The sequence below is a fragment of the Arvicanthis niloticus genome, chromosome 2 (assembly GCF_011762505.2).
Source record: "Arvicanthis niloticus isolate mArvNil1 chromosome 2, mArvNil1.pat.X, whole genome shotgun sequence".
NCBI classification, from domain to species: Eukaryota; Metazoa; Chordata; class Mammalia; order Rodentia; family Muridae; genus Arvicanthis; species Arvicanthis niloticus.
The window spans coordinates 120,174,475-120,200,248 of NC_047659.1; the positions used below are offsets into that span (position 1 = coordinate 120,174,475).

A 25,774-nucleotide genomic window follows, 5' to 3' on the forward strand; every position below is an offset into this window, starting at 1 on the left:
ACTTGAGGACCCTTGGTATTCTGAGAGGTCCCCTAGCTTCACTTCTAAGCAAATTAGATGGCTGTTTTACCCTAAAATAATACCCTTACCAAAAGAGTTCTCATACTGACACTGTTAAGGCATTAAAGCAGAAAAATACAGTAATTAAAGAAGAGAAGAAACTCCTGGGCCAGTTTATCAAAAAGAGTAACCAGCAGAAAAGTAGGTTTAATATGATTTATTATTATCAAAATTAAGACCAGTGTATAAACATACTTGCTTTGAGCTTATTACATCAGCACAAACATTACATCAACAGTTCGCTAATTACATCTGTAGGTCTAAAAGGAATCAAGCCATAAAAGGGCATTTGTAAAACACCCCTGTGCAGGTACAATCTCGCTAGTCACCCAATTCCAGTGGAGAAGGCAGTCAGAAAGAAGCCAATGGAATCCTCCTGGCCACTGAAATGGGATTCTTGAAAACTCTCTGGCATGAAAAGAGGCTTGTAGAAGGTGGGAGAGCACCCCTCTACTGGGGAGGAATACCAGAAGTCCAGGTATTCTCACACATCTCAAGTGGCCCCTGAGAACAAGTTTCAGCTTACATAATCCCTGCCTCAACATATACATTACCATTTCCATAGCACCCCGCCACACCACCCCCAAAAGCATGACCCCACTTTAGAATGAAGATACAGAAGGTGGCAGTTAGAGCCAATGGCAATCCAAAGATGCCTGCACAGCTAATCTCCTGCTCTAATCATCAAACCCTGAGCCCCGTGACAAGTGGATTAAATGTTACAAATACAAATTCTTGTACATAGCATATTTTTTTTAAAGAGAAATGGCTTTCCATGATTTGTCTTCCCCATAGCAGATACACTATTTCCCTCTAAAAGTGACATCAAGCCCAGGTGAGAGGCACCTCTTGGGAGAAGGTATGGGTAAGGTCCATACCTGCTCTAGGTTGCAGCAGCTACTCCCACACTTCCAAGGACTAGCAGAACCACAGGGACAGAACTATGTCCATGGCTCCTTCCAGACCTATGCAACTGAGTGTGATGATTCCTGGCATGCACAGTGGGGGCAGCTGCTGGGCTGGCTAAATAGACTGGAGGCTTAGTCTGCAGATGAAGGGAGATCTGAAGGAGCCCAGGTACAGGTATCCATCATGTTCATGAGCCTCACTCACGTAGGTGACCACCAGTCCATCAGGATCATGCAGGCTTCTCCGGAAGGCACCACTGTCACTGACTTCTAGGACCAGGCTATATCGTGGCACAAACTTCATCACTGTCTCCTGACTGAACAGCTGGAAGGAGAGTATCAGGGAGTAGAGCTTACCTTCTGACTGCAAGCAAACTGACCACACAACTTCTCATCACCTAAGAATTGTCCAGCATCCTTGGGTCAAGGAGGTTCCCATGGGCAGGAGCAGAATCATGGCCCCTACTCCCATGCAGATCAGACCAAGAAGGTTAAGTATGCACAGAGAGACAGCAATGGCATAGCCATTCACAGAGAAATGCAAGAGACCTAAGAGATCACCACACTGAAGTCAAGGTGAAAACCATCTTTGCCTGCCAGAACACTGGGTCAGAACCAGCACAGCTTAACCAAAGTAAGCCACGGACCCTCTATAAATACTCAAGGAGTGGAAAAGGCAAATGATGGAGTTTTAAAGTCTTTCACACTCAGAGAGGGACTAGGAAGGTTTATCAGTAAGTCCACCCTAACAATATCACCTCTTAACAAGCCAATTTTGCCATCTTCCTTGAAGCTTGGTCTGCAGTCTCTGTTGGCATGCCCCTGCACAGAGCAAAGCACCTCTGAGCACAGCTACCAACAGGTGTAGCCTTGTGGGGCTCATAAAGAGTTCAAGGAGAGAAATCTCACAGAGGAACATGATTTCTGGCACTGAAGAAAGACACTGGAAAGGAGCAACCCTGTGTGGAGTCTAGAACCAGGCCAGTGTCTCCTCAGATGGAGTCAATGGCTACAGCATGGCTGTACTTGAAGGAACTGATTAAATAGTAAACACATCTATGCATGGTGGCACATCTGTAACCCCAGCACTAGAGAGGTAGAAAGTGAGTTCTAGTCAAATCTAAGCAATTAGTAAAATTCTATCTTAAAAACTAAGGAAATATATGCAGGATAAGGGGATCCAGGCATCTCACTGCTAGGAAGGTACAAAGATGAAGGGAACCAAGAAAACTAAACAAAGCCCATAGGGTTTAGTTACACTAGAGATAGTTTGCATAAACTATGGCTTTTAAATTTAAATAGATACAATACCCCCAGACAGAATTATTAAATTAGCAGGCTGGCAAGCCAAGAACGGGTAAGATTCTGCACAGAGCCATACCAACTTAAGACAGAAGTACATTGCTTTTGATAATGCATATTCCATGACAGGTAACGAAGGCATTCTTGTCAGAATGACCTAACACAGGCTCAGTCTTGTTAATGAAATAAAAAAGCAGCTTTTGGGGCTGCTTGGCAAGAATATGACATGGGCCAAGGACAAGGAAATGAACTGCTTGGCAGGAATATGACATGGGCCAAGGACAAGGAAGTAGGCTTCAGGCAGGAATCTGATATTAGGCTAGAACAAAGAAGTAATTTCAGGTAGGAATCTAAATCTTAGGCTATAACAAAGAAGTAATTTCAGGCAGGAATCTAAATTTTAGGCTAGAACAAGGAAGTAGACGTCAGACATGAAAATTACTTTGGGCTAGAACAGGAAAGTTGGCTCAGATATTTTGGTCATCCTGATAAGCCCCTAGAAACAGTGATTACAGGAATATTCATAGAACTTTGCTTATTGCCTTGCTTGTTCTTTGACTATTTACATCTATTGTATTGTTAGTTCCTCAACCTAGAACTGACCTTAATACTTGCATGTAATTAAAATGGTATAAAAGCAAAAAGGAGGGGGGAATGGGATAGGGGTTTTCTAGGAAGGGGAAATGGGAAAATCTGAAATGTAAATAAAATATCCAATAAAAAATAGATACAATAAATAAATGTTAAGTGTAAGCATTTGCTTGCATTTCCTAGCTTTGACTCTGAGGAATCTGGTAAGGAGTAGCTTCTAAAGTCAGGAGGGTGAAATGACAAAATACTCAGAAGCAAGGAAAACAGGAGGAGGCAAGGGCAGGGCACAGATGTTTCAACTTCTAGTATGGGCTAAAGAATAAAATCAGTTTATAATTCTAGGGAATTCCCTTTGTAAGCAAAGTGCTTCCCATGTAGCAGCACATGCCTAGTGCTAGGGACATGGAAACAGGCAGACTCCTGGGGCTCAAAGGCTAGGCAGCCCTGCCTATCTGATGAACCCCAAATGAGAGACCCTGTTTAACAAAACACGGTAGATGGCTCCAGAGGACTGACCCTGTGGTTGAAATCAAGCCTTCACACATATGTGCACGCCTTTGTATGAACTCAGAAATGTGCTTGAAGGTAGGTATGACAGGTACCAAATAGTCTATATCTGGAAGTCTGAGGACTAGTCAGGTCAATAGAAATAGACTATAAGACTCATTTCCATCTTGCTTTTTGGAATTAATTTTCATCATTACCTTAAAAATCATTCTCTTAATAAAAGGCTTGTCAGATAAGAAATCCAACATGGAAAACCCAGGGTTAGCACGAATAGTTGCAGCAGCAACCCAGTACCCGCCGGAGCTGCTGGGCCGGATGTTGTCAGGAAATCCAGGCATGTTCTCCACAAACATATCTGCCCCTCCTTTCATCAGGCCAGACACATAGACTCTGAAAAACATGCCCAAGTAGACAATGAGAAATAGAAAAAAAATTTAAGGAAAAGTTTTTGGCCAAGCACAAAACTGGTCTTAGTTCAAATATATATATAGAAAATACTATACATGTGTCTGCTGTGAATGCAAGCAAAGCTACTGACAGACATCTTAAGGACTACACAGGCAGGAAGAACCAATCTTACAGGAAAATAGACTGCAGGCTATGCTGGTGGCATGAAATCAAGGCACACTGTACTGTGTGACCCTCGCAAAGGCTGAGACATAAGTAAGCCCAGTCTAACGTCAACTTTCTTATCATTACATAGACAGGGGTGTGAAGCATCTCAGGTACCCCTTTGCCTCATGTCTATCCTACCACAGGCCATGGCAAGCTCCGGAGAAAAACCGATAGCTCCATTCACACCATACACATACCTCCGTATCCTGGCCATGGTTGTCTCTGCCACCAGGACAAAGTCTTCCTCAGGAGAAAGCTGAACTCCATTAGGGAACTGCAACTGATCCAACAAAACCTTCACCTCTTTCGTCACAGTATCATACTCCAACAGGCTGTGGAAGGCCCAACACAACAGTCACAAGAGAGAAGTGCCCAAGTCATCGATCTCAGTGGCTGTGGTCCCAGGCTGGCTAGTAAGGATCCTCCCAGTCTACAGCCGATCCAGTATCCCCTTAATGACCAGAAAACTAGGTCAGCACCATAGGAGCCAGCATAGCAGGCTTTAGAGGCACGGCCTGAAACCTAAGCCCACTGGGGGACCTCACCCACTCTGTCCAGAACCACCCTCATGACTAGACTTCACTTTATTTCCCCTGAGGAAGTGAGACCATCCTGAGCCACTAAGGTCTTATTCCTAGACACTGGCACACTGTGCCGAGACCCTACTTCAGCTTCCAGCAGAAACAAGGTCTGCTGCTATCACCTACGGCCAATCCCCTAATTGAAAGAAAGGCTGAATAGAACACTTGCCGCCCATCATCAGTGCCCTCCATCACCAGAAGCAGGTAGTCTCGTCTCTGCCACTTGCTGCTGGAATCCGTGAAATAAATCTTCCTCCCATCCCGAGTAACAGTGAGATCATTCACAAAGGACATTTTCTTGCCCTCAATGGGAGTCTCAGAGGACAGCAGCAATTTCACTGAACCTGAAGTTAACAGAAAAATTAAAAGATTTACTGTCACTGTAGGAATTTGTTTCTTGATAATTTCACAATGTTAGTCAACACAACTGATGTCAAGAGAAAAAAAAACTAAAATGAGCTTTTCTATCCCTCAGTGAGGTTTTTTTTTATCCCCTAGTTACCAGGTTTAGGTGATAATCTCATGGGGTTTTTTAGTTTGAGTTTAAAAATAAAAAAACAAACAAACAAACAAAAAAAAACCCTAAATTTTACTGAAGGCAAAATCCATCCTAAAGTTGAAGAATACATTCTTTAATTGAGATCAACAAAATTAAAAAAAACAAAACCTATTAAGAATAATGTGTAAAAGTATCTAGTACTATCCGTTAGCCAGGCAGATACAACATCAAGTATTCCATTTATCCACTTTTACATTAAGCAGCAACAAGAGTGAGCTTTTCAGACTAGCCAGGAATGAAGACATACTGCAGTTCTAGGTATGAGAAGTAAAGGTTAGAGAAGGGCTTGAACTCAGTAACTGGAGGCCAGCTTGGGTAAAACAATGAGACCTCCCAGCTCAAAACTCAAAACTCAAATAACAGAAAGGACGTATACTGAGTGCCAAGATTTCTATATACTCTATATTTAACCCTATGTAAGAATCCACAGGGAAGATCCACTATTGACCTTCTGTGCTGTGTGGACAAACAGGAACAGAGAGGCTGAGTAACCTCCCTAGACATAACCAACCGAAAGCAGTGGACAGGCTTCAATGCCCATGGTCTACCCCATGAAGAGAGAACACAGCAAATACTGTAACACCAGTTCTGATAGTATCATGACCAGTCACAGGAGAGAAAAGAGGAGGAATTGTCAAAGGGGGGAAAAGGTTCTCAGACAAGAGGATGAGAAGTGATGTTTACAAAATAACCCTTCTGAGAGACAGCAGCTAAAACACAGATTCCTGAGAATAACTGGGTAGAAACCAAAGCAGGTTCAGAAAGGCAACTCTCTGGTGGCCAACGCAGTATCTGTGGGCAATACTTGTGGCGTTATTTAATAAGAAAACATTGCAGTTACCTGAAGACTATATTAAACAATTTTATTAAATCTGCTTTATGTGAATACTCTTTGAAAGATCTGAAAATATCAAAGAAACAAGTTATAACATACGTTTCTGAGGATTTACTTCGAACAGTCCCTTGTAAGCATCAGCCACAAAAAGAGTCCCATTGGGCCCTGCCCGGATGCCCAGGGGTCTCCCACAGGTAGGTTCATCATCTCGGGTTTCTAGGAAGATAAATGAGAGGAATCGGCGGTTGCTCCAAGACTCTACCTGTGCCCTCTTCAGTGTCCAAGTGTCTCTTCCATACCTCCCTAAACAGACACCATGCTGGACAGAGCAAAGAGACCATAGCATTAGAACCTGACCTGCCTCAGCTGAGGGTCATTGCAAGGAGTTCAACATCAGTGCTTAATGTAGGTGCTATGACAGCACATACTCACAGAATGTGCTCACTACAGGTGCTTACTGCAAGCGCCACTGCACCACAAGGGGCGCCTACTGTCCAATGTTCATGTGGGTGCTGAGGGCAGGTGCTACTGAGTGGGGTGGGAGGACTAAAGAAGCAAACCTTGAGTGTGAGCATGGGTAGACAAAGATGCCTGAAAAGTTCTCAGTAGATGTCAACACAGACATCACAAAAGACACAGGATGATTTATTTTGGTTTTGTATGTTATGTTGTTTTTATTTTGAAATGAAAAAATGAAAACATCATTTTTTTATAAAATGTGCCAATTATCAAAAATGATAACTAGGCTGTGTACCCTAGTTGTAAAACACTTGCATGGTCATCAGGTCCTAGATTCCATCCAGAGTATCATAAACAAATAAATAAATAAATAAATAATATTTACAATGAGTTAATTAATAAAAAATGGTAAAAATCCTATGGACCAGTTTTTAAACAGTGGATTCTTCTGCTCATGCTTCCAAAGTTTGAATGAGACTTGAGTAACATGACTGAAACCCCTGAGGAGCTACTAAAGAATTATAGGACAGTCACGAAGCCCCCCTCCTTTATATAAAGCAGCACCCACATCCTCGGCCAGTAACAGCTGTTCCTAGAAGGCAACCAGAAACTGAGTGGGATGATGAGAGGATGTGGCACCAGGAAGTACATGACCACTGCCCAACTGGACACTCCAAGGCCAGATGACCTGGCAATAAAAAAATGGAGGCAACGCACAGCATGTTCTATCTGCCAAACAGTCAGCAGATCTCCAAAAGTGACAATGACAGCTTTCCAAATGAAGTTCCATCAACTTACTGCAAGGGCCTGAACCAAACCGGGCGATGGTCTCTATTTCTCCATTTTCAAGTTTTACAACTCGGCCATCTGCTGTGCCAGTAAATAGCACATCTGCTTATGAAAAAGAAACGGGAAAAGATCATTAAAAGGTTGGCTAAGAGCTCTGACCACACTGTCATCTTCTAAAAGGCTGGGTTATATTTTAACAGCCAGAAAGAAAATAGCAATTCTGAAAATGGTGGCAAATAATGTATGAGAAAGTTTTAAACCCTTAAAGTTTAAAGAAGGAAGCCAGCAGGGGAGGGGCAGGGAGTGGGAGTGGTGCACGCCTGTAGTCCCAGCAGCTCTACCTAAGGAGGTAGAGGTGGACGGACCTGTGAGTTGGAGGCCAGCCTAGTTTACAAAGCAGGCTCCAGAACTGCCAGGGCTACAAAGAGAAACTCTGGCTCAGAAAAATTAAAATTAAAGTAACAAAACTATGGGGGCTGACCCTGAAGCCTCCTTGAAGGATGAAATTAGCCAAAGCTGTACAAAGAGAAACAGGCAATATGAACAGACCTATACGTGTTTTTTTTTAAAAAAAAAAAAACTGAATAAATAATTAACAATAGCACAAAAGTATCAGTCCCCAGTGAGCTGATTCACTGGTAAATTCTACCTTAAAAAATTACAGCCAAGCCAGGCAGAGGTGGCTCACGCCTTTAATCCCAGCACTTGGGAGGCAGAAGCAGGCAGATTTCTGAGTTCAAGGCCAGCCTGGTCTACAGAGTGAGTTCCAGGACAACCAGTGCTACAGACTGTCTCAAAAAAACAAAAAAATAAAAATAAATAAAAAATTAAAAAATTACATCCAAATCTCTAAAATCTGCTTTAAAAAACAGAAGCGGAAATAATATTTAACTTATTCTATGAGATACAACTTCTGTATTGCCCTAAAGACACTAAAGGAAACCACAGACCACTATCCACAAACACAGAAGCAAAAGGCACCTGAAGAGACTGTATGATTCTGATGCTACAAGGTTGTGAATAGGGCAAACAATGTAGAAATGTTAAGTCACTGGTAGCCAAAAGTTAAAGAGGGAAGGAGAACACAGATAAATTTTAGGACAGTAAAAATATGTTCCATGATGGCATTACAAATTTGTCCAAATCCAGAGTACACAGTGCTAAGAGTGAGTCCTAATTAAAACAGACCGTGGGAATGGTAGCACAGCTCTGGTAGATGACAGCAGTGAGAAGGCAAACCTGCGTGTTGAACCCAATGCCCATTCTGATAACATTTCTACTTTTTGTTCCATTATTAAAAATATTTGGCTCTGGTCAAAAGCCCAAGGCTGAGAAGCTACAAGTCCTAGAGGGGAAGCAACTATTATTTTGCTAAATAGAAATGGTGACATACTGCCTTCTAAATATGTATGTTTGTACACAGAGATTAGCGTTGTCCTCAGCCCAGGTCAGAGCTTTTCTTTGCAGTGGGTGATGGCTAATGCAGACTTCAACTGGTCAAATTGTCACTGAGGATAAGTGACTGCTGAGTGCTCAACCCTCAAAAGAAATCCATATCACTGTCCCTTCAAGGCTCAGGAAACATCCCAGAAGAGGAGAACCAAAAGAATGTAAAAGCCACAGGATGGGAAAGAATGCTGTGAACCACTGTCTCATGCATGTGGCATGGCTGTTGAATTCATGAACTTAGAAGCTACAGTTACCTGCACAGGAAGGGACCTGTCAACATTTCATCATGTACTAGGGAGAGGCTCGTGAGTAATTCCCTGAGGATAAACTGCAATTAGTGGTTGCTGAGGGAGGAGAGTGGTTTTCTTCAGTGATACAGCCCGTTATGCTGCCCATGTTCCAGTAGATAAACCCCGTATACTCTTGCAAGGAACCCTACTTAAGTTCGGTGGGCCATTTAAAAGATAACAAATAAAAACACAAACAGAAAGATGTGAAAATAGACGACTTGGTAGGAAGAACGAAGTGTTCACAGGGAGTGAAAACGAGTAAAGAGGCTGAGAGGGTGAAAATGACAAAATATATGTGTATTTGAAATTATCAAAGAATAATAATAAATATATAAAACTGAAACCATTTTGAATATTTCTGACAGAGTTTAAAAAGCAGGTTTTATAACATTGAGGTTAAAAGCACTCTTGTGGTCCATCTTGGACCCCTATTCAAAACTCACTGTCTAGAAAGAATCTCTGCATTATTGCTACTAAAAGTGTTGACGTTAGTGAAAATATCATAATTGCTGAAAAACATTTTTTAAAATGGTTCGTTTGAAAACAGATAATGTATGCTAATTGATGGTTGCTCTCCCTAGCACTTGTCCTGAAGCAGGCAGCACCTGCCAGTCTCCCCCAGGACACCGTCCAAACAATGCTGCTGCAACAGTAGCAGATGTCTGGGGGCCGACTTATGCCTCACATCCACAAGAACAGAAGCAGAGAGGTCACCTTGGGTCCTCACCAGAAATGTCACACAGTACACAGCTGTTCAATATGGAGAAAGGTAGAGATAGATGCACTCACTAAGGCAATAAAGATCACCAGCCACCACGTAGAAGTCCAGTGGAAACAACAGTGTTGGCTCCTCATCAGAACTGATGAAACTTACCAACAAATGCCAAGATCTTTCAAGAGAAACAGAAGTTCTACCATCAAGTATTCACTCTTACTAGAAAAATATTTACTTCACAAGTCATATAACAAAGCAACAACTGCAGAAATGAGCAGCCATGGATCTCAAAGAAAAAAACAGGTGCAGGACAAGAGTTTGTCAAACACTTGTGCAGCAGCAGCCCTGGCCAGCTGAGAAACAAAACTAAGTACACAGCACACAATGCCCATAGTCACTGCCCAGGTAATGTAAGACTCAGGCTTGCAGCATTTCAAAGCTGCTACTCAGAAATCCTCATCCCAGTCCAAGTTTGCTCATCTCATTAACTCTGTCCCTTCAATACTAAGCTTAATTCTCATTCTAATGAACAATAACAACAAAATGCCTAATGCCTGGCTGCAGAATCAACCACTTACATTAGGCCCAATTCTTATTTTCAGAAAACCCATCCTGAGATGGATAAGTTCAGTGGAAATACTGAGAACCTGTATTGTTCACTTCAAAATAAAGCCTGTGCAAAACAAAGATAAAGTAAGCAAAGAACTATCAAATAACACCTACCTAATTAACTAGATGAACTCAATGTCAGTAACTGCATTTGCCTTTTGCCTCCTTACAATACTGAGCACAAGAAAGTGTTCTGTAAAATTAACACAAAATCACCCAGTGCAGCTGGGCAGTGGTGGTGCACACCTTTAATCCTATCACACAGGAGGCAAAAGCATGCAAATCTCTGAGTTTAATACCAGCTCTACAGAACAAGTTCCAAAACAGCCAAGACTACTCGGAGAAACCATGTCTTGAAAAACAAAGCAAACTAACAAAACAAAAATAACAAATACAAAAATGGGATGCAAATCAAACAGAATTAGCGAGTTGCTCCCTGGAGATGCTCACAGGTGAGATTCAAGCCCAGAGCTCCCCTACCTGGGAGCTGGGTACCATTGCAGCTACTCTCATAGAACCCACCACCCTGAACAACAATGGCAGCCTGGAAATCAGCTAAGTAACCTACTGGTCTCCTGGTTTACTTACCCCCAACATTTACTATGGATTCTGGTCCACTAAGTTGGTTTTCAAATAGCCTTTCTGCTTGCCGCAACTTCGTATTTGGTTGCAGAACACCAAACATGAAAGGGGGTTCTTTGAAGCTGTAAAATAATACAATTGCAGTATTTTGTGTATAAAAATATTTATGAAGAAAAATGTTTCCTGAGGACCCATGGCATGTCTAACTCCCTGTTCTGACACACAGAACACATTCCCAAATCCTTGAATGCCAGAAAATTAAAGGTTAAGGGGAAAAATTCAAGAATATCAGAAAAAAAAAAATAGAACAGGAAATAATTAGCAAAAACATTGCAAGTCCCCATACCCCAGACATCCAGAGGGTCTCATCACCATCTAGGGCCTCAAGACGGTTAAACATCCTCACAATCTCTGATGCAGACAGCCCTGTAACTAGTTCTCTAGCTGACGTGGAGGGAAGCCTGTTGCCCTTCCACGCTGACCACCTCCTTGTCTCGTGAGTCATGGACCGGCCTCCAGTGCTCACGACACGCCCCTGAGCCCTAGACTAGTCTCCCCTCCCAAAGTAAGGCCAGCAACTTTCCTCACAACTCACTCCCACTCACAGGCAAAAGCGCCATAGCTGCCAGCTGCTGCTGAGGCCACTTTTAAAGAGACATGATTGCACCTTCCTCCCAGGTCTTCTGCTGCCTCTCTGCCCTGGCCAGTATCTTCTTTCCTCTGTTTCTTCATTCCTACAGTCTATTCTCAACTAAGAACCCCACTTCGCATCACAGCATCTGCCCACTGATGCAAATGCTCTATCTCACTCAGAACCAAAGTCCTTACGCTGCCCAGCCTGGCCCTGCACTGCCCAGGCTAGTCCTGTTACCTCTCCTATTTTGTCATTTCTTCTGCTCCTCATCCCAGCTCCTGACCCTTGTAGGGTCTTTGGTACCAGATATTTTTGGTCCTTAGCATTAACTCTCTCATAAGCTCCTCTTTCCTGCTTGGTGAAACCTACTCTGAGCACCCAAATTAAAATCTGCCTGGGCCTGGCCCTGTACTTGTTCTAATCTTCCCATTGCACTTATCATCGTCTCATGTACTTTTGGATTTGTTTCTCTGGTGTGTTTACTGTCTGGCCCCATTAGAAAAGATGTTGTGTAGACCAGGAATCCCTTCCTGCTTCCCTCTGCTATATCCCAAGAACATGGCCAACAGGCATATGCTAAGGAGGAAGAGAACTATTTCCTAACCTCCCCACAACCTTGCCATTCAGCAAGGCAGTTTCCTGGCCTGATCAGGAGTGGAGGGGAAGCAAGGGGACTGGGGGGAGGGGGAGGTGTTAGAAGGTGGTGGATAAAAAGCTCTCTATTCTGCCTACCTGTCAGTTCCTGACACTGCACTTTACTTCCTGGTGCCACTTCTGAGTCGGCAGCACACTCAGATTAAATTTTCTCTCTTACCCTCTGCCCTGGCTCTCAACTGTGGCATTCCACCAGCCATAAGGTCAAACCCTTTCAGCTTAACCAAGAAACTTCAGGTGGGGCAGTATATAGCCTGCCTGCTTTGGCCAAAGAATTTAGTTCTGACTCTGGCAAGCCCAACCACCAAGCTAAGTATGTAAAGCAAACCATGTATGAGCATATGCCAGAGACACTCAGCCCTTCTCACCATGGTTTAAATTCCCCCACTCAGGAAGCTCTCGAGAAGTATTAATGTGCTTTTTCCTGCGCACAGGCAACCTGAGGAAAATCTCAGTAGGAAGAAAACAAGAAAATATAGAGCCAGGGATAAATGGCTCATGCCTATCATCCCAGCACTCCAGGGGCTAAAGCTGGATATTGTCACAAGCTTGAAGCCAACCTGGGCTACAAAAGGAGACATGTCTCAAGGGGTGGAGATAACGGAGGACAGGGACAGTCAGACTTGGATGCAAATGGAAAGAGCAGGCAAGCAAGGTCCTCATGGTAGTAGCTGGCAGCAAAGGACAGCCACCAAGAAGCCCAAATCAGACAATGTCTTAGGGCCTACCTGGCTAGTCAGGCCACAGGTACTCACTAAAGACAGTGACACTTGTTCACCCTTGCTAATTCTGTAGCTGTACTGTTTATGTCCAGTTATTTATCTTTTTGTTGTTGTAGTTTTTCAGCCAGGATTATGTTTTGTTCTTTCTACAATCAAGCTTACTAAATCCCTTTGCTAGCTCTGTCAAATCTAAGTGTTGTCTGTATTGAGTTTGTCTCACACAAATGTCCACACCCAGGACATTATCCTGTAGCAGGCCATCTTAACAGATCTTTGCTCAGCAGCTTCCAATCCAGTTTACTTTTCATAGGGCCTAGAAAACCAATTGAGTTTCTACTTAGAAACAGTCAAAAGGACCCTTTTCCGTAGAAGGACATGGGTATTTCTAGGCATTTTAAATGTAGACTTAGCAATTAAAGTCAAATTTAAGATTAAAAAGATGGCAATGTTTTGGAGAATAGGTTTTGCTCCTACCATTTTAAAGACCATCAGGAGGATGAATTCCACCAGCACCTGAGACTAACAGTGTTTCAGAAGAACACATTTTGCTACCAGAATGAAACTCAAAACTCAGAGGGTCAAAAATAAAACAAAGAGCAGCCTTTAGGAATAAGCAGGGATACCAAAAGGTAAGAGAAACTAGTGTGTAGCCCACATTGAAATCCCAGCACTCAGGAAGCTGAGGCAGAAAAATCGGTTTCCAGGCCAGGCTGGGGTACTAGTGGGACCTTGTCAAAGGAAGGAAAGAAAGAAGAAAGGGAGAGAAGGAGGGAAGAATAGAGAAAAGAAGAGAGGAAGGGAAGGAGGGAAAGAACAAGGGAGGGAGGGAAGAAGGGAAAGAAGGAGGGCGGGCGGGAGGGAAGATGGGTTGGGGAAGACTGAGAGAGTCAGCATTACAAGAAGCATATAAAATTAAACCCAAGTAGGACCTCCACTTACAGAGAAAGAAGAAAAGCCATGTCCCAGGACCTCCACTTACAGGGGAAGAAGAAAAGCCATGTTCCACATACACACTGACTTCCTACAAGTGGGGAGAATAACCTGAGTGGTCTAAAACCACAGAGAGCTCATTCTAAGACAGGCTTATGAAAAACTTTCTCTAACTCACACATGTCCCCCAAATGCCTCATTTCTCTGCAGCTGACATCACTAAGATCATGCTGGCTTTTTTGCTCATCTACCAACCACATATGACCACACTGACAGCCCTGCCATTCTGCTCACAACTCACCATGTTGTCAAATGTATCCTCAAAGACTCTGTCATTAAGATGTCAAATATACAGCTCAACATACTCCTCTTTCATAATGGAAAAGGAAGGTGGCTTTGAAGAACAGGCCTCTGTCTTCCTACTCGCTATGCAGTAACATCAGCTGCACAATCATCCAGCCTGAAGGGCTGCACCTTCTGCCTCTTCTATCTTGCCACCTACTACATGGCCTCTCTGACTACTCAGAGACTTCTAAGTATGCTCTCAGCTCTCTCTAGTAATCTAGAGGACACTTCCAAAAACAAACACGGTCACACATGCTAACACTGCCACACACCTGATTAATGATAATGACAGAGGCTATGCAGAAGATGGCAGCTCTGCCTTCCTCCCATGCGTGTGACACAGCACCATTTGTCACATAGCTGTGCTCTAAGCAGAGCCTTTTTGCTGTTAACATTTTTCTTCATCTCACTGCACTGTGAATCTTGAGTTCTCAGCCAATCTACTCCTTTTGCTCTGTGTTTAGGGGCCCATTATCCTAAGTTCTGAATGTATCGGTCCCAAATCTGAGCTCATGGAGACTCTCAGCTGCATCTTTTAACCCTCTGGCCTCTTCAGGCCTCCTTTGTACAACATCAAATCCTTACTGAGTTCTTTTTCCATTTGCCATGGCCACACATCCCTTTTCAGCTAAGTTCATCACTATTCTTTCCACACACAAACTGGCCTTTCCTGAGATCAAAGGACTTCAGTCAACTCCAAAGTTACATCTTCACCTACTGTTTGACAAGGCTAGAACCAACTAGGCTTCTGATCTCCAGCTATGCACACTGTTCACTCCGATGTCTTATTCTAGGAGACCTAGATCAATTCAGCTGGGAGTAGACTGAGACATCTTTCTACATGTTAAAAGAAGACTACTAGACTGTCCTCAGACTCATACAAGAAGTGTGAAAGAGGACCCACCAGCATACAGATAATATCCAACCCCTCAAACTTACAAGGCTAGCATTTCTTCCGGATCATACAATGCAAGCTAATCTCATTTCCACAGCCGTATGCACCATTATTTGTAGTCAGTCATTAATCTAGTTTTGATTTTTACAGTGCTGGGATCAAATCAAGGGTCTTTACACTTGGCTAGCAAGTGCTCTGTCCATGCCCCCCCCACACACACACACACACACAGATCATTCAGTAATTCTAAACCTAACAAAAAAAGTGACTCTTGCCCACATGTCCATCTAGGATCAGAAATGTGTCCTCCCTCGTCTCTGAAGTCTGGTGGACCCGTACCTTAGCTGCCAAACATGTTCTTAGTGAACTGAATCCAATATAAAACCTTAATTTTTATATACAAAACATCAATACATTATTTAGTTGTATATATTACCTTTGCTTCATAATTAGACAAAGTTCTTGTATTAAGTCCTTAAACTTTACATGAAGTACTAACTCATCTAAAATAAACTTCAGATGGTTTCACTCCCACTAGTGTCTCCAAGGGGAACCAAGACTCTTCAAAGGCTTTTGGTATGATGATTTGAAGTTTCGCTACTACAGAATCTATGTGAATTCCCTATATAAATTTGTCAAGCTTAATTCATCCAAATAGAAGAATTAGGATTTCCTTTGATTTCTAGAGGTAGATGCTGCAAAATGATTGGGAAAATAGAAGCTCAGGGAGTTGAGAGAGCTCCTTCATGAAAATCTCAACCTACCTTCCCTTTTCTCCAGGCCAAACCACACAGCTCTTCTATAAACAGCCCAAGTTCAATATCAGCAAACACCAATAAGAGCCTGACTCTGCCAATCACAAACATGACTGCATGTTAAGGGGTTTTCTTTTCAAATTACAATAGACTGATTTCTCACAGACCTCCACTGGTGAGTTATAACTTAACAGAATTATTTAATTACTAATTACTAATCTTAAAAACTAGTTACTTACAAAAGCTACATAAAGTGATTTAAATCACCACAGGGTGCTTCTGCTACTTCAAATGAACTAAGGTCAGTTATTTAAAACTCTTACGCTTTTCTTACTCTGATTTTCATAGCTGGTTTCTATCACAATGTCAGGGACAATTTCACACAAATTAAGTTATAGCTAATTCAACATGAAACTCAAGGGCTAAAGACATGGAGCTCTCCTACTAGTAACCAGTTCCCAGCCCATACTGATTCTACCGCATACCCCACTTGATGGGAGAGCCCTTCTCAAGATTGCTGGGAACTTACCTGAAACTCTGAGGATCTATGGGGGACTCCAACAGCATCATGGCTCCAAGTAGAGGAACGGCAAGGGACACAGCCAGCATCAAGAAGGTCATTCTGAAAACTTTGCCACTAAAGGAACTGCCAGAAATAAAACAGAGTGACAATCAGCACAGCCACACACACAGTGACAAGCCTGCCTGCTCTGAGGGCCCACTCTGAAGCACAACTGCTCACCTAGTTACTTCACCCAGTTTCCCGACTGCAAGGTCACTAGCTTTGTAGTTCATAGTTAAACTTTAGCAGTTTTGCAATCTTGGCAGACATGACTATTTCTTTGTGTAAAATCTTGCAGCTGTATAAAATACTCTGGTCAGTTATAGTCCAGCTATTCTTTCTTTAAGCACAATTTCAAAGAAAAACTCACAAAACTGATGACTACAAAATGTAATGGAGGAGCCAGGCACAGCTCACAAACCTGTAGCCCAGCACTTACAAGTCTGAAGGAGGAGGATTCTAAGTTTAAGATCAGCCAGGACTACAAGCCAAGACTCTGCCTCAGAAGAGATGGGAGAAAAGACTTGCAACAACGTGATAAGCATATTCACATACGTATACAGAGAAGGTGAGCAAACAGGTGGGGATGCACTGAGGTTTTCATGAAAGAAACAGAAGCCCTGCCAACTTTGAGGCCCTAATTTCCAAAACACTGTGCATCTCCCCATTTCAGGAATCAGAGGAAATCCTTCTTTTTCCTTTGGTGGAATTTGGTAGGTATTCCTGGGGAATTCACATGGATTTGGCAGTTAAAATTCTAAAAGGGCAGGCTGTAGAGATGGCTCAGAGATTAGGAGCACTGACTGCTCTCCCAGAGTGAGTTCAATTCCCAGCAACCACACGTTAGCTCACAACCATCTGTAATGGGATCTGATGCTCTCTTCTGGTGTGTCTGAAGACAGCTATAGTGTAGTCATATACATAGAATAAATAAATCTTTAAAAACAAAAACAAAAAAACAAACAAAATTCCAAAAGGCTTTACCAGTCTAAATGCTACCTCTGGAATCTGAGTTGCTTTCAGACAAATGACAGCAGTGACTAGAACACCTCACATATTCTTATCTGGTTAAGAAAAATGACAACCTCTCGAAAAACCAGAAAGAAAAAAAATGACAACCTTTAGCCTCTTGCTAAACCTCATAGAAGCATTATCTCTTTACATAAATGACACTGGGATTTTTACTAAACACTTAACATTAAGATTAACTTAAGGGGGCTGGTAATACAGTGGATAAAGGCTCTTACTGCCAAGGCTGATAACCTGAGTTCAATCCCCAGAACTCGAATGGTCGAAAAGCTACATGTACACTGTGTCATGGATGCCTACACATATACCAGGAAATTCCCACAAGTTGGGAGGAGCTAAGGTAGGAGGAGTAAGGAGAGGAAGAGGAGACGAGAGAAGAGGAAGAGGAGGGAGAGACAAAGGCAGGAGGATGGAGAACCACTCTTGGACCCAGAGCAGTCCTGGGTAACAACTTATATCTAAGTTAGTTAATTGGGAAACACCTCTAATTATGTAAGCATCTTGTTTATTGAGCATTACCAAATATATAAAGCCTTTGGTTAATCAGTAAACATTAGAGTCTAATTCCTACCCAGTACCACATGGATGGTGGGATGGTCTGGGCTCAGCCCAGCCATGTGGAAACAGCATGGAAGATTGGCAGAGCCATCTCCCACACTGGCATCTCGTGGGTGGCAGGGCCGGTGTCTCTGGTCGCCTGAGTGGACAGCCTGCTGCTGCCACTGCTGGCTGCAGGCCTAGGCTAGTCGGGAACATGGCAGCTGATTAAGAAAAGCCAGATTGAATGCCGCCATTTTAAATATCTCCCGCAACACACACACCTACACTCAAAACACATACAAATACACACATAGTAAATATTTTTTTTAAGAAAAAGTTAACGAGCAAATTTTTAAAAGTTAAAATCATGAACTTATGAAAAAAAATTCCTAAATATACACTTAAAAAAATGAGGAATCATATTTAACAGAACAGATCTGAGGAAAGGGCTTGGGGAAGGGTTTTAGTTTTGACAGGCAATGGCCACTGCCAAAACTAGAACACCAGAAGAACAGAAAGGAGTCTAGGCCTGCTGTCACCATTAACAATAGCAGAGAGTGGAAAATGTCTGGACCCAGAGCCCTTGTTATAAAACACTACAAAAGGTCATGGTGCTACTATGTATCTTCAAGAATTATGTTAATGGAACCACACAACATATGATTTTTAGTTTTTAACCTCCCTCCTCAACTTGGCGACTTGAACCCAGAATCCTTCATTGTAATACTTGTTAGCAGCTGCCACTTGTCCAGCAATTCTGCCTAGACCTCTTGGTTCAGTGTCAGCCTGCAGACCTCATGTTGGTCCTTTTCACTACTGTCAGCCCCTCCAGGGCTTGGACAACTAGACAGGCCACACTCATGAAGCCTCTACTGATGTGGCTGGGCCTGATGCTATTTCTCTTAAGTCCTCCATAGGTGTCGGTCACAGAGCCAACCCCATCACCAACCCAGTTAGATGCACTGCACTAAGGAAGCAACTTGTGTGCAAAACCAGTTCTCATAGCAGGGAACATGATCTTTATGTCTGGTCAGACTGCCTGTGTCTGCTCACTCAGGGCCTTTCAGCTCTGAGGAAAGCTGCCAGAACTCTGGTGAACTATTGCTGGTTTACCTCTTTTAAAATAACATCAGGCATCAAGGAGCCTCTATAAAAGAGGAAGGACTTCATTTACTTGGCCTAAGATCTTTCAGGATCATTCATATAGTTGTGATATAATACGTCAGTATTATTCCTTTTATTGGTACAAGACTATGCGCAGAGTGTGTGTGTGTGTGTGTGTGTGTGTGTGTGTGTGTGTGTATGTGTACACCCAAATATGTTCATCTACTCATCTACTTATGGACATCTCTGTGTGAATAGAATTTGCTCCTTGTATATAGTGTAACTTTGCAATTACTTAATAGGGTTAATGAAAAGTAGCCAACCAACACTAAAACACTGTAAATCTACTCACCTGCACACATTAAAATGGTAACTGTATGTTACAAGAATTACATTTCAATCTCCCCCCCAAAAAAATACATATATATAAATTTATACAGTGGTAAATTGTTAGAAAACTCTTATCATTTTATAAAACAAAAAACACTAAATTGAAGATTTTAAGTAAATTCTGTGATTTGTTTCCACTAAAGAAAAAAAGAAATTCAAAGCCAATGAATCCTCTATGCAAACTGCTACACCAACGCCTGGGAACTGTACAAAAGTGACTTTATTTTAAATAGCCTAAAGCTTTTAACCACAATAGAAATAAATTGAGAGGTATCCATTCAATAAAGCAGGGTTGGTTACAGTACCAATGACAGAAAGATGGCTGTTTAAAAGCAAAAGCAAAAATCCCAAAGAGAGACATATTCAAAGCACCCAGAGAACATTATACAATCCAACCAGGATATCCCTGTCCTTCAAAGGACATTGATGCAACCATTCACTTCATCTGAACAATGGAGGAACATGTTATATAATCCCAGACCTATGGTTGCAGGTTGTCATTTAACCAAAGCAAGCATAAAATTCTAACCAAAGTACAGTTTTCTTTTTTCATTGCCTAACAAAGCAAATTCCCCTAATCTTCCTCAGACTCACACTAACTTCCCTTTACCACACTGTTTCTCACATAGGAAGAGGGTATTGGGAAGAGAACTCAAAAGCCTTGAACATGCTCAGCATGCCCTGTCCCATTAAGCTGCATTTACCAGCCCTGTACCTTATACTTTAAAACTCTTAACTTGGTAATTTGATTCAGAGTGTGACACTCTACTTGAGTTACTGTCCCTTCACATCCTGGTAAAAGGTTCAATTGTGTCCAAAGTAAGTCCAGCCAGGATTCAATGCAACAACTGGAAAAGTAGCCAGAATCCCAAAGATGACTTGTAGTGGATATCCTACATCTCCCATCTTGTCAGGATCTGAGTAAGTTCCTTTTTTCTTTCTGTGGTCTTAGTGATGGAACCAGGGGCCTCTCACATGTTAAGCCAACACTGCCACTGAATGATATCCCTGGATCCTTACCAGGTTTTCCTGGGACCTAGTACTATTAATCTCTTCCAGTTAATAGGATCAAAGCTAAAGAAATATTTAGAAGCCCCCCTGTTGGGTGCTTCCAACTTAACTTCCTCCATCTAGACAACCGTCACAGCTTTTGTTTTAGATGCTGGGTCTGGGTCTGGGGGTCTGGGGGTCTGGGGGGGTCTGGGTTTGGGTTTGATTTTTTTGAGTCAGGGCTCCTTTATTATGTAGCTCTGGCTGTCCTGGAACACAATAGGTAGACCAGGCTGGCCTCCAATACACAGAGATCCACTGGCCTCTGCCTCCCAAATGCTGAGATTTAAAGACATGAGCCACATTAATCACATTAATGAACATATTCACACCTTTAAACAATGCCTGGAGATTCTGATCTATAGATTCAGAGTGGGCATTTTACCCATCATTTTTTCCTGGTGCACAGCTGGATACCGTTAATCTTATCCAACTTGTTCCAAGACTTCACTATACAGCTTCTACTAGTAATATTACTTTTGGTGGTCAAGTTTTTTGTTTGTTTGTTTGTTTGTTTTGGGGGTGGTGTTGGTTTTGGTTTGATTTTTTTTTTTTCAAAACAAGGTTTCTCTGTCTAGCCCTAGCTGCCCTGAAACTCACTTTTATAGACCAGACTGGCCTCTAACTCAGAGATCTACCTATCTCTGCCTCCTGAGTGCTGAGATTAAAAATTAAAAGCATGTGCCCCCACCGCCCAGCTGGTCAAGTTTTATAAAAACTGAGCTTGACTTTCCAGAAAATCTCCCATGGTGATGAAAATATAGTAGGCACTGACCAGGTGTAGCTACTAAACACTTGAGATGGAGAGAGCTTGTCACATAAATGAGAAAACTACTCTTGAACTTTTATTCTGCACACACTTATTTGCTCTTAGCTAAGGTTAACTCTTTTGACCTCACTACTGATCCTGAGACTGACAGTTTACTTCTAATACTCTGTATTTTCTCTATGTTGGCTTTCCTCAGACTGTACACCTGCATAATTTAGCTTACACCTTTATCTCTATTTTCATTTATAGAACACCACACACTCTAGCCTATACTCATACAATCAACAAAGCTGGCAACTTATTTTCTAGGTGAACCCTGAGCAACCAACTTGTTTGTCCAAATTTCTTAAGAATAGCCTAGAGCAATGCTTGCTCCCTTGAGGACATGGACACCCTGAATTGCCTGCAGTCTCTATGGGAAAGGGCAAGTCACAGTGATGCAACCCGTTCTGACAACTGTGTTGACAAAAGCCACAACTTACAAAATCCTCTGCTATTTCAACAGCCAAATTTGAAGAGTATTCTCCAACTCTCCCTGTATGTGAACACCAGACCACAGGGCCTTCAAGAGCCACATAGCCTGGAATCAGATAAAAAGACACCAAGAACCCAAAAATAAACTGAGAACTCTGCAGAAAGAAGAAAAAAAATCTACTGGCTCCAAATCCATGCAGTAGCAAGCAACCAAGGAAGCATGAAGACTAAAAAGCAACAAGTCTCATCTTTTAAAGTAACTGACCTCAAACTTGCTCATTTTTTTTCACATTCTTTTCTCCTAGAATCATTTTTCTCTGAAAAGAGTGTCTTAATTGAGCAATTACAGAAAAACAAGTTAAAAGACCCATTTGAAGACACACATAGGCAGTGTTGAGATGTAAACGTTATAATCCTAACTCTCTTATCCTCCATCTTAAATTGGAAAATTGGACTTAGACCTCCAGAAACGTACTGAAAACACTGTCGTTAAATCTCAGTGTATCCTTCACTCCTGAACACTTGCATACACTAAAAACTAAAGCAAACTGAAGTAGACAGGAGGGTGTTTCAAAAGACAGTCTCACAGTGTAAGGATTACTCTTTCACTAGAGATCCTGGAGCATGTGGGAAACAGGGTCAAACAGTAGCGAACAGACAGTGGCATGTTATGGTGCCCCACTCGCTTGCCTATGCTCCACACTGACCGCAAGGATTCAACAATCAAACCTGCTATTATGTGGCTCACTCGGACATTCAGAAGCTTTAACCCCAAAAGTCACTCTCACAGCAAAATTTTGAAAAATGCTTCCCACTCACTGTCCAGCAGCCAGTCTGTCCTTCACTCACTCTTCTCATCACAGTCTGGAATATCATTCAGTGTCACACTCAGAGTCCTCAATAACCTTGTCAAAGTGAATGCGGCTTTTCCTGCAAGTCAGGAAACTCCAAAGTATTGCAAAGTGCCCCTTCCACTATTAAAATCTGTTTCTCTTCTTTTTTTCTGATAATCAAGGTTTCAACCACTCTATTCTGAGGCGTGTCTAAGCTTTCTGACATTGCAACGACTTGTTGTCATCTACAAAATCCACACTCTACTCTGATATCAATATTTAGAAAGAAAGGAAGGAGGGAGGGAGAGAGGGAGAGGAAGAGAGAGGGAAGGAGGAAGGGAGAAGAGGGAGAGAAGGAGGGAGGGAAAGGAGGGAGGGAGAGAAAAGGGGAGGGAGGAAGAAAGATGTTTTAAGTCAGTTTAAGATTTTGTGTTGGGTTTGCAGGTTTTAGCAAGTCTAAAGTTTATTCTAACATTCTGTTTGTTTATACTTTTTTTTCAGATTCTATGCTTTCTTTTTTTAATTTTCTGCACTGAAGATCAAGCCCAGGACCAGAGGTGTGCTAGGTAAGTGCCTGACCTCTACGCTCCCAACTTTCAGATTTCTTCACAAATCTTTCCTGATTGACATTCAACCCTACACCCTTAGTCAAAAAGATAATTGGACAAACTATTAGAAATGACAACAAGGAAAAAATACAGGAGAACTGCTGAAAATGACAACCAGGAATGCTATGTCTGTGAGTATAGAAAGGTGGGTGGTTCTAACTCTACTTTCAAAGCAACCATTACAGATCACTAGATAAAATAAGAAACGTGTTTACAAAAAGCAAAGTCAAAACAGTGTAAGCACAAATGTAAGACACTGGAAAAGACCAGGTGAAACAGACAGTTTGGGACCGAATTTGTAGCCATTAAAGAAGAAATCCCACAGAGAACCTTTAACAACAACAACAACAACAACAAAGATAAAACGCCCCTTGGTCTGGGGATCAGAAGTGTCACAGAAGCTGTTCTAAATGTTAGGCCAATCTATCAAGGGTCCCAGGGAACTCAGGCTTCAAAACACTTCACTTCTCTGAGTGCCTGGATAGGGCTCTCCACAGCTCCTCCCTTTCCTAGTTCTCCTAGTTTTGCTGTCAGGTTTGGCCATTCCTTGTTTATCCATTCTAAAGACTCACTGGCTATTAGCAATTAATTAGCAATATCCACACCAAGTAGGGTGAGCAATCTGTCATAATCTACCACATTTACCAAGGTGAGTCCTAGAAAATGAGACCTCAAGGCAACCTAGGATGGCTGGTCTCCCTCATCAAGACCCATACTAGTACCTTGCTGTTCTTCCACAAACTCCTCTTTCCAAAGTCAAAACATGTTTATATGTTTATCTTATTATCATTAATCAAACCTATCATCATAATCAAAAACTGTCTCTCATCTAGTATGTACCACACCCCCTAATCACACTGCTGGTGACCAAATAAATATTTTCTAACACTTCTATCATATAAGTTAATTCCACAACTTTGAGGCTGATCTAGAAATTCAAAGTATAAAATTCACATCACTAGTTGAAAAGTGAATTTTAAATGTCTTCTAGTAAGGTTTAAGGAACATGCTTCAGATTTGAACTAATAGAGCATTCTGAAATTCAGAAAGACTGGGGTGGGGGGAACTTTAGAGATTTACTGTCAGTAACTATTGGCCCTCTTACAAAAACCTGCAAGACCGAATCCTCAGGAAAACTGCCAACACTGTCACGTCGGTTCTCTACTCCACGCTGAGTACAGACTGTGCGGCGGCAGTAGATACAAGAGGACCTTCGCAGAAAGGAGACCCCGCATCTTTTCTGACTTTTCTTCAAGAAAAGTGAAAAACGGGGAACGCAAAAGACTCAGGCTGAGGGTAATGTGGTCAGGTGGCTGTCCCAGGAGTATCAGAGGATCCAACAAGGACACGTCGGGAAGATGCGCGGAACTAAAGAAAGGCAAAAGGCGTTGGCTCCAGCGGCTGGGTGGCAAGGAGGGACAGAAAAGGTCCACAGCAGCGTGAGGTAGGACAACCAGGTGCACGCAAGGCCTCGCCCCGCAAATGTGTCCTGTCAGTCCGAACCCGGCTCCTCGGTCAAAGTGTGGTTAATAAGGAGGGTTCTCTCCCGTGGGATAATCCCAGCCCAGGTCCAGCCTACCTGCCCTCCTTGACCTCGGGGATCTGGCCATCGTCCGTGACGACTTGCGGCCGCAGTGGCCGGCGCTGCCGCAGCCCGTCTGCCTCGCTCATTCTACCAAACCCTCCACTGATTGCCCCAACTCAGCCGGCACTGAGCAGCGCGGGTTCCCAGAACCACCCCCCTGGCGCGCGGAAATGACGTACATCATGGCGCCGGAGCTGCAATACAAGCCCCGCCCACTTTGGAGAGCCGCACAGTAGTGCGGCTCCACCCCCGGCCCCAGCCTTCAGCCGCATGCAAAAGGTGAGGGCGTCCCTCCCACAGTCAGCCAAGTCGGGATAGCCAGGCTGCAGCGCGGGTCTTCCTCACGTCCGTCCGAGTGCTGGGCCGTGAAGCCTGCAGTGAAAGCCTTGCAAAGAAAAGATGCCACTGATTCACGAACTGTGTTCAATGCAGTAATCCCCGTCTGAACTGTTATCTTTTCTGAAATGATTCCGCTAAAGTTCAAAATGTGTCCTTTTGGTTAAGATCAGATGTTGACTGATAGATCTTCAGTTGGTTATACAATGGATATTTGATAAATTTTCTAAAGGGAGTTACCTAAAGACAGGCCCAAGTAGAAAAGACCGCTAATAGCAAAACTTTAGGAATCATGAAGCAAACACCAGGTAGTGCTTCCACGGTATTACAGTGAGTCAAACATACTCACTGAGTATGGGAGTGAGGCGAGCAGACCGCAGGTTAAGCCCTCCTCTATGGAACTAATGGGAGCCATGACTTCAATACATGTAAATTTTAATTAAATTTCAGGCAACAATAACCAAGTAAGGCTTCGAAAGTTTTTTGTACTGCACTTGAGGTTATACAGAAACAAACAGGTCATCATCTTTTCGGCACTAGATGGCGATAGAATGCCACCTCAATGTTCTATTTTTCTCTAGCTTGCGATTTCTTAACACTCAGTTCTGTAGGGATCTCAGATTATATATAATTCACGCCTTGGCAACATTATGCTTGATTCCATCGTTGAAGACAGACATTATAAAGATAATATAGTGGGTAATTTTA

The 25,774-nt window shown here is 42.6% G+C and overlaps 1 protein-coding gene across 1 annotated transcript; it reads right to left on the reverse strand.

Annotated features, from left to right (window-relative positions):
- Nucleotides 1-202: 202 nt before the first annotated feature.
- On the reverse strand, nucleotides 203-24,897 carry Apmap (adipocyte plasma membrane associated protein). The gene is made up of 9 exons (XM_034496583.2): nucleotides 24,725-24,897; nucleotides 16,316-16,432; nucleotides 10,858-10,973; nucleotides 7,216-7,308; nucleotides 6,058-6,174; nucleotides 4,734-4,908; nucleotides 4,181-4,315; nucleotides 3,566-3,758; nucleotides 203-1,293 (listed from the first exon to the last, which is right to left on the reverse strand). Exons 1-9 carry the CDS (start codon nucleotides 24,814-24,816, stop codon nucleotides 1,084-1,086), a joined length of 1,248 nt encoding a protein of 415 aa, XP_034352474.1. The 5' UTR covers nucleotides 24,817-24,897; the 3' UTR covers nucleotides 203-1,083.
- Between the last annotated feature and the right edge of the window lie 877 nt (nucleotides 24,898-25,774).